This window comes from Colobus angolensis, unplaced genomic scaffold (assembly GCF_000951035.1).
Source record: "Colobus angolensis palliatus isolate OR3802 unplaced genomic scaffold, Cang.pa_1.0 Scaffold314, whole genome shotgun sequence".
Taxonomy (NCBI): Eukaryota; Metazoa; Chordata; class Mammalia; order Primates; family Cercopithecidae; genus Colobus; species Colobus angolensis.
The window spans coordinates 3084585-3094389 of record NW_012116422.1 but is presented as its reverse complement, the minus strand read 5'-3'; the positions used below and the strand labels follow the sequence as shown (position 1 = coordinate 3094389).

General features: G+C 39.6%; 1 protein-coding gene across 3 annotated transcripts in view; it reads left to right on the top strand.

The window, feature by feature from the left end:
• SKP1 (S-phase kinase-associated protein 1) overlaps positions 1 to 6159 on the top strand; it is an 18581-nt gene extending 12422 nt beyond the window's left edge. For 2 of the 3 annotated variants that reach the window (XM_011951110.1, XM_011951112.1), the window contains 3 exons: positions 1535 to 1678; positions 3945 to 4085; positions 4775 to 5624. In XM_011951110.1, the coding sequence (XP_011806500.1) occupies positions 1535 to 1678; positions 3945 to 4085; positions 4775 to 4810 (321 nt within the window). In that variant the 3' untranslated portion in view covers positions 4811 to 5624. Of the gene's footprint in view, positions 1 to 1534; positions 1679 to 3944; positions 4086 to 4774 lie in introns of all 3 variants that reach the window. The other variant, XM_011951111.1, reaches the window with a different exon arrangement.
• Positions 6160 to 9805: the final 3646 nt, after the last annotated feature.

The window sequence follows — 9805 nt, the reverse complement described above, 5'->3', positions numbered from 1 at the left end:
GTTGCGGTAGCTCACGCCTGTAATCCCAGCACTTTGGGAGGCCAAGGCGGGTGGATCATCTGAGGTCAGGAGTTCGAGACCAGCCTGGCCAACTAAAAATATTTTTAAAAATTAGCTGGGCATTGTGGCAGGTACCTGTAATCCCAGCTACTCAGGAGGCCGAGGCAGGAGAATTGCTTGAACCCAAGAGGTGGAGGTTGCAGTGAGCCAAGATAGCGCCATTGCACTCCAGCCTGGGCAACAAGAGTGAAACTCCGTCTCAAAATTAAAACAAAAACAAAAACCTTTTGCTGGCCAGGCATGGTGGCTCATACTTGTAATCCCAACACTTTGGGAGGGCAAGGTGGGTGAATTGCTTGAGTTCAGGAGTTTGCAACATGATGAAACGTTATGTCTGCAGAAACAAAATACAAAAATGAGCCAGGCTACTTGGGAGGCTGAGGTGGGAGGATCGCTCAAGCACAGGAGGTCGAGTGAGCCATGATCACGGCACTGCATTCCAGCCTGGGTGACACAGTGAGACCTTGTCTCAAAAACAAACAAAAAACCCATTGCTTGGCTTTTCCTTATTGAAATTGTTTTGTTTTGTTTTGTTTTGTTTTGTTTGTATCCTGGCAGTATAATTTCTTGACCCTGTCATTTTCTCTCAGCATTGTTTATTCCTCCAACATTTTGCTATGAAAAAGTTTTAACTATACAGAAAAATTGAAAGAATTTTTCTCACAGTAGACACCATGTAGCCACTGCCTAGATTCTACAACTGAAAACACTTTCAGTATTGATTTTGGTCTTTATGCTGGTATGTATAGTCTAGGTAATCAGCTTCCTGAAACTTTATGAAGTAATTATTCTCCTATTAAGGGAATTTTGGGGCTTTTCCTGCTTTGTTCCTACACCAAATAGTCTTACACATGTGTCTGGGGTATTTGGAATTTCCTGGTTACAATCCATGTACATATTCAGTTTTAACTGAGGAGTGCTGGATTAGCTTTCAAAGGGGTTATACCAATTTATACTCTCTATAGAGTTCGTGTTTCCTTTCCACTGTTGCCCAACAATTAGTATCAGTTTCTTGATTTTTTTCAATCTAGAGAAGTATCCATAGTGTTAGTTTTGCTTCTGGTAAAGTTGAGTGTTCCTTATGTTTGGCCTTTCACATTTCATTTATTGCCTGTACATATCATTAACCCATTTCTCTATAATGATTTTTTAAACATTTTATATTCTCGGCTAATCATTGTACATACTGCAGGTATCTTCCAGTCATTGTCCTGTCTAACTTTTCTTTTTGCATAGAAGCTTTTTAATGTAGTCAAGTACAGTACTCTGTCAGCATGGCTTGCTTTTATCTAATAAGAACTTCTCCCTTCTAGGGTTATAAAGATTCTTCATTTTTGCTTTTCAAGCTTGGCTGTTAATGGCTCAAGTCAACCTCTAGCTAGTTATTATTCCAGTATAGGGATAAGTTGTCCCAGCAGTGATTCGAATGAGTACCTTGTGACAAATGCCACAGAGGAATGAACTTTTGTTGTAGGTCATTCAGTGGTGCACCCACCACAAGGATGACCCTCCTCCTCCTGAAGATGATGAGAACAAAGAAAAGCGAACAGACGATATCCCTGTTTGGGACCAAGAATTCCTGAAAGTTGACCAAGGAACACTTTTTGAACTCATTCTGGTAAGTTTTTAATGTGTAAGATAGCTCTATTCCAGAGCCTTTAAACACTTCTTACAGATTTAAAATTTGCTAACTTCATTGACACTGAATTTTAAATTCAAATGTAATGCCATATTTAAATCCACATATCAGTAACACACTAAATGTAAATGGTCTAAACACAGCTAAAAGGCAGAAATTACCAGATCAGAAAAGCAAGCTTAGCTATGCTGTCTATAAGAAACCCACTTTAAATATATAGACACAACTAGGTTTAAAGAATGGAAGAAGATACACTACACTAACACAAGTCAAAAGAAAGCTGGAGTAACTATATTAAAATAGGTTTGGAGGAAAAGAATATTACCAGGGTTAAAGAGGATTATTTCATATTGATAAGGGGATCAGTTTTTTAAAAAGACATAACTGTTATAAATGTTTATCTGCCTAGAAGCAGAACTTCCAAGAAGTGAAACAAAACCCAGTAGAACTCAAAGAAGTCCACAAAGTGACAATCATAGAGATTTCAGCACCTCTCTCAGTTAATATAACTAGACAGAAATCAGGATAACTTGATATAACACTATTGACCAAATTGTCTTAATGGACATTTATAAAACATTTTATATATATATATATTTTTTATTTTTATTTCTATTTATTTTTTTTTTGAGACAGAGTTTCACTCTTGTCACACAGGCTGGGTTGCAGTGGTGTGATTTTGGCTCACTGCAACCTCCACCTCCCGGGTTCAAGTGATTCTCCTGCCTTAGCCTTCTGAGTAGCTGAGATTACAGGCATAAGCCATCACACCCAGCTAATTTTTTATATTTTTAGTAGAGATGGGGTTTCATCATGCTGGCCAGGCTGGTCTCGAACTCCTAGCCTCAAGTGATCCACCCACCTCGCCCTCCCAAGTGTTGGGATTATAGGCGTGAGCCACTGCGCCTGGCCGAGACTTGTTTTATGGCCCAGGACATGGTCTGTCTTGGTAATATACATTTGAAAAGAATATGTATTCTGCTATCATTACATGTAATGTTTTAGGCCAGGCACAGTGGCTCACACCTGTAATCCCAGCACTTAAGGAGGCCGTGGCGGGAGGATCATGAGGTCAGGAAATCGAGACTATCCTGGCTAACATGGTGAAATCCCATCTCTACTAAAAATACAAAAAATTAGCCGGGCGTGGTGGCAGGCACCTGTAGTCTCAGCTACTTGGGAGGCTGAGCAGGAGAATGGCGTGAACCCGGGAGGTGGAGCTTGCAGTGAGTCAATATTGCGCCACTGCCCTCCAGTGACAGAGCGAGAGTCCCGTCTCAAAAATAAATAAATATTTAAATTAGCTGGGTGTGGAGGCACGCACCTGTAATCCCAGCTACTTGGGAGACTGAGGCAAGAGAATCGGCTGAACCCGGGAGTTGCAGGTTGCAGTAAGCCGAGATCATGCCCCTGAATTCCAGCCGGGGTGACAGAGTGAGATGGTGTCTCAAAAAAAAAAAGTCTGTCGTAAAAGGATTCAAGTCATACAAAGTTTGTCTTCTGACTGCAATGGAATTAGAAATCACAAACAGAAAGATATCTGGAAAAATTTGCAACTACTTTTAAACTAACACATTTGCAGGTAAGCTACGGGTCAAAGAAGAAATAAAAAGAAAGTATTTTGAGCTGAATGGAAATAAAACACATGAAAAATCTGTGAGATGCAGCTAAAGAATTACTTAGAAGGAAACTGATGGAATGAAATACCTATATTATTAGAAAGGAAAAAAGTTTCAAATCGGTGATCTAAGCTTCCACCTTAAGAAACTAGTAAAGGATGAAATTAAACAGAAAAATGAGAATATTAAAGGGCAGGAATCAATGAAATAGAAAACAGGTAAACAATAAAGTCAATGAAACCAAAACCTGTTTTTTAAAAAGAGATCAATAAAGTGTAGTGCTGTAACTGCTTATGTTTGAACTCTTTAGTGTGGACAAATATTTTTGCCAAGACCTGATGTGGTATTTGTGTGCATGTGTACACACATACACAACAGTAGTGGCCGTTATTTAACATTTGAGCTAGTATAGTTTGGTTAAGGAAGCAGAGGGATGCAACATTATAGAGGTGTAACAAAGAAGGTCACATAAAAGTCTTTCACAGAAGAACTTATGAGTGATTTATTCTTCCTTTAATTTAAAATTAGCATTTTAAGCTTTATTAGATATGGACTGTCAATCATTAACTTTGGATTTAGTTTAAAACATCAAGTATACTTTAAGGAAAACAACTGTCTCTTTACAGGCTGCAAACTACTTAGACATCAAAGGTTTGCTTGATGTTACATGCAAGACTGTTGCCAATATGATCAAGGGAAAGACTCCTGAGGAGATTCGCAAGACCTTCAATATCAAAAATGACTTTACTGAAGAGGAGGAAGCCCAGGTAGGTAGCACAAAGTTTTGTCTTTGATCACATGCTCTTAAAAAGGGACTAACGCCTGTAACATGCCAGGAAAAGAGGTGACTGTATCAAGTAGTCTTGATACTTCAGGGATAATATGTATTTTATGTGTCTTAAGCATACTCTTACTGGTCTGTCTTTATGAATCTGAACACTTAGGTGATACTGCATTTTAAGCATAAGAACAATTAGTTTTCAATGAGAAGAGCTCTTGTTACTGTATTAACAGTTACTAGTTTTGGCACCTGCAACTTTCTGTATAGACCATACATATCTGACTTCAGAAAAGCAAGCCCTATAGAGAAGTGTATGCTAGGGTACTTTAGAGTAACTTAATGAGGGGAGGAAATGAAATAATAGATCAGAATGATTTTGTTGACATGACTACAGACTGAAATTATGCAAATGAATTAACTGAATTTGCTCTGTCGACTTTAGTCAATTGCCCATTGCCTTTGCTTTGTTCATAATTTCAGCAGGGCAGAATAAAAACCATGGGAGGCAAAGAAAGGAAATCCGGAAATATAGTCTTAATCTGATGTTATTCTAATTTTCCATCTGTTCTCAGTTCTGACTCAACTCACTGGCTATCGATGAATCAGTAGGTAGTATTATAAGTCTTAGGAAAGACTACTCAAGTTAAGGTGCTTCCTTATATTCATCTCTTTTAGGTACGCAAAGAGAACCAGTGGTGTGAAGAGAAGTGAAATGTTGTGCCTGACACTGTAACACTGTAAGGATTGTTCCAAATACTAGTTGCACTGCTCTGTTTATAATTGTTAATATTAGACAAACAGTAGACAAATGCAGCAGCAAGTCAATTGTATTAGCAGAATATTGTCCTCATTGCATGTGTAGTTAGAGTATAGATTCCAAACCTATGGCTGAGTTTCTTCTAGTATGATCGAAAGTTTCTTTTTTCTTTGCTCTGAATAAAACTGAACTGTGGGTTCTCTATAAGTGGCATTTGGGGCTTTCCCTCTTTTTTGTAAAGCAATTTCTGCCTAGTTTATTGTCCAGTTAACTTTAGTGACCTTTTGAAAATTGGCATTGTAAATAAAACAAGTTGCAAAAAAGTTTTTTGGAATAGAATTAACAAAATACTCTCTTTATTCATGAGTTGGAAACTGGAAAAAGGCTTCTTGAGGTAAATGTTCTGAGCGGAGTTACTAGGATGTCTTCCAGCCTCCTGCAGTCAAGGAGTACCACTGTATTGATTAGCCTGTATGTAGCAGGGCTCCCTTCATTGCATCTGAGGACGTGTTTTCTTTTTCTTTAATTTTATTTTTAATCCTCTTAGTTTTAAATATATTGCCTAGAGACTCAGTTACTACCCAGTTTGTGGGTTTTTGGGAGAAATGTAACTGGATAGTTTGTTAGCTTTTCAATTAAAAAGACACTTAACCCATGTGGGATTGTCATCTTTTTATAATCAGTGTTCCCATGTGGGGAAAATTATTCACACTACTTGCATGTAAAAAATAATTTAACTTTTATCATTAAAATATGTGGTAAAACCCAGAAAGCATCCATCATGAATGCAAGATACTTTCAATAAAAAGTAAGTTATATAGTAGGTAGTTAAGTTTGCTTTTGTGGACTTAAATGTGTCTCTTCACTTAAATGGGTTGAATGTGTATATATATTTGTTTAGCTTGAAAAGACTTAGACAGTTCATATCCTAGCTCACTGGAGGCTGCTGACATAACCGTAACTTCTGTCCCTTCTAATTGTCATTTATATGCCTAACTGGAGCTAGTACTTTAATTCTTAACACAACATTACTCTGTCGTTGTTTCCAGCTTCTCTCCTACAATAGAATGAAATTTTTTTGATGGCTTGAGATGGCTCACAAATTTTGATTTTTTTTTCTTCCTTGTGCTCCCTTTTTTTCTCCTTCCTTTTCCAGTTGACATCTATATTCACATGTGATCTTGTTTTCTCTTCACATTCACTGAATTGTTCAGGCTCAGATCATCCCTTGACAGTAGTTTGCCTTCATCTCACCTTTCATTTGTCACAGATTCACCTAAGTCCCATATGTTGTCTCACTTAATTCCAATTTGTTGTCTGTACCAGAGATAGGAAACTATAATGTGTGTGGGTCAAATCAGGCCCATAGCCTGTTTTTGTAGTATTTGAGCTAAAAATGGTTTTTTTTTTTTTTTTTTTTGAGACGGAGTCTCGCTCTGTCGCCCAGGCTGGAGTGCAGTGGCCGGATCTCAGCTCACTGCAAGCTCCGCCTCCTGGGTTTACGCCATTCTCCTGCCTCAGCTTCCGGAGTAGCTGGGACTACAGGCGCCGCCACCTCGTCCGGCTAGTTTTTTTTTTTTTTTGTATTTTTTAGTAGAGATGGGGTTTCACCGTGTTAGCCAGGATGGTCTCGATCTCCTGACCTCGTGATCCGCCCGTCGGCCTCCCAAAGTGCTGGGATTACAGGCTTGAGCCACCGCGCCCGGCCAGGTTTTTACATTGTAAAGGGTTGTTTAAAAAATATATATAGACATACACACACACACACACACCAGAAACTGTATTTGACCAAAAAGTAACATATTTTACTATCTGGCATTTTACAGAAAATGTTTGCCAACCCCTGTGACTAGTTTTGGATTCCTGGTTCCTGTTACTCTTAGGAGATAAGCTTGTTTTCTCTTTGTCCTGGTTTTAGTGGGAAAGGTAGCAGTGTATAGTCCTAGCTGAATTGTCTCATCTACCAATTCCTGCTATAAGATCAACTTCTGCAAAAACCTTATCCACCTCAAGTATCCTTAGCAGTTGGGCATGGTGGCTTATGCCTGTAATTGCAACATTTTGGGAGGACAAAGCAGGAGGATCATTTGAGCCCAGGAGTTCGAGACCAGCCTGGGCAACACAGGAAGTCCCTGTCTCTCCAAAAAAAAAGCAGTCATTTGGTGCATGCCTGTGATCCCAACTACTTGGGAGGCTGAGGTGGGAAGATTGCTTGAGCCTGAGAGGTCAAGGCTACAGTGAGCTGGCATTGCACCACTGCACTCCAGCCTAGGCAGCAGAGTAAGACCTTGTCTCAAAAACAAACCAAAAGTATCCTTAGCAGTATTATGACAAATCTTCACTGAAGGTCCAGGATTACTGCTATATGCCATGTTTAACTTGTAAAGGAAGAATCACCTTCTAAGAAACTGGAGCTTGTTATTATTACCACTTGATCTGTATAATACTCAGGAGTTGTTAGAATTATATAAGTAAATAATGTCACTATCCCTATTTAAAGGATACTGGGATCTTTCAGAAAGGTTGGATGGACAGACAATATAGTAGTAATTTAAATTTTTGTTTCCTTCTTGACTTTCTGTAGTCCCTAAACAAACAACAAAAAATCCTGGTAATCTTAAACTTTTACATTAATAGAGATCCAAGAGAAAATAGGCCATTTGTGACCATTATGGACCCAAATAAGTCATAGACATGGTATTAAGAAGCCCTTTTTGGCCGGGCACGGTGGCTCAAGCCTGTAATCCCAGCACTTTGGGAGGCCGAGACGGGCGGATCACGAGGTCAGGAGATCGAGACCATCCTGGCTAACCCGGTGAAACCCCGTCTCTACGAAAACACACAAAAAACTAGCCGGGCGAAGTGGCGGGCGCCTGTGGTCCCAGCTACTCGGGAGGCTGAGGCAGGAGAATGGCGTAAACCCGGGAGACGGAGCTTGCAGTGAGCTGAGATCTGGCCACTGCACTCCAGCCTGGGCGACAGAGCCAGACTCCGTCTCAAAAAAAAAAAAAAAAAAAACCCTTTTCAGTCTGGTTGCAGTATTCTTTTCATACCTTTCTTTTTCCTGTTCCCTGCTGTATGCCCACTATTCCTTTAATATATCTACTAGAACTTTTCTAGGCTCTCACCTGGAATGAGTGCTCCTTTCTCATTATCACAGCAGCCAAACCTCAATCTTCAAAACTTCACTCATTTCTGGCTACTCTCTTCCCAACCATTCTTCTAAACTAATATTGTGGCATTAAGTCATACCTTGAGGCTGGCATTTTAGTGTCTGCATGGCCTTGGGCAAGTTGGAAATAGTAGGTACTATGGTTTTATAGATCTAGTGCAGTCTGTTTTATATTAGTTCCAAGACTTAATTGGAAGTCACTTGACAGCAGGATTTAACTTGTATTTAGCAGCACTACTCATGAATTTCAATATAGGTAACATAAGTGAAAGGTCCTTGTGAAATGCAGGTACAGGGTATAATGAAAACAAGAAGAGCAGTTTTAATGCATGAGAGGGGAGAGCTTGGTAATAGCTGGTAATAGCCTTGGTTTGGAGAGTGGTTACTGATGAATTATGAAGACTTTCTCTAATTACTGTTATAGTAAAGGAAAGAAAACCCTTCTTGATAAAGTAACCTTAGGGATTAATTAGGAAATGCCCTTTATTTCACCAGGAAAGAGAATGAGAGGAAGAAGGTATTTGGCAGATTTGGGTGATTGAAGAATATTTTTCAGTTTCCTCTATAAACAAAATGCATGCTGCTTTCTGCAGTGTGCTGCTTTTAATGATGAAGTCCTTTCAAGGACTCCATCACAGTCCTTTGGCTTCTCACCTTCTCATTGATTATGTCACTTGTGATCTAAAAGTAAACCAAAACCTTCCTGAATGTTAGCTTATTACTTTCTCCTTAACATTGTAATAAAGATGTGCCCCCTCAAATTCTTTTTTTTTTTTTTTTTTTTTGAGACAGTCTCACTCTGTCGCCCAGGCTGGACTGCAGTGGTGCAATCTCATCTCACTGCAACCTCCGCCTCCCGGGTTCAAGTGATTCTCCTGCCTCAGACTCCCGAGTAGCTGGGATTACAAGCACATGCCAATATGCCTGGCTAATTTTTTTGTATTTTTATCAGAGATGGAGTTTTACCATATTGGCCAGGCTGGTCTCAAACTCCTGACCACAATTGTGATCTGCCCACCTTAGCCTCCCAAAGTGCTGAGATTACAGGCGTGAATCACCACACACAGCCCTAATAATTCTTAAGTTGCAGAAGCAAGTTCCTCTTTTGAAGTGCCATGTGTTAGCTTGCCTTAATCTATTCTTGATATACAAAAGAGATACTGCTTTTTTACACTTCTTATGTTTTCTCAAAGATTCACAAAATCATCCTGTAGCTCCCTATGTGGGATTATAGCTGTGACTTTTTACTCTACAGCTGTCAGAATACACCAGCTCCTGGAATTAAGCAAGAGCTGTATTGTGACTTGGTTGGACAGGTTACTGCAGCCCTGTAACATGACATCATAGTAATGCTGAGCTTATCTTAAAACTAGCTGGGGAGGGAGGATAGCAACAGTGAGTCACTGTGGGCATCTGACTTAGGGCAGGCAGATATTCCAAATCCCTTGATCTTTCAGTTTACTTAAAAATTGGCCAATCCTATGGGCTGTGTTCTGATGCCAACATAAATTTTGTTTAAATTAATTTGCCTAGGCTGTTAATAAGGCAGTTTGGGAATATGAAGTGGTTTCCACCAGAAAAGAGATAATTGAGAGAGCAGCAGACCTCTTTCTCTAAGCACCCTTTACAAGCTTAACTTTTGCTTGCCACCATTACCTTTTGAAGATTTTTTTTAACTGCTCCTTGCAGAGCAGGACTACCCCATAGGCAGTGTGCCCAGAGTAGCCTGAAGAGCTTTTTGATTCTTCTAAGACACAAGGTCTCACCTCTTCCGCCT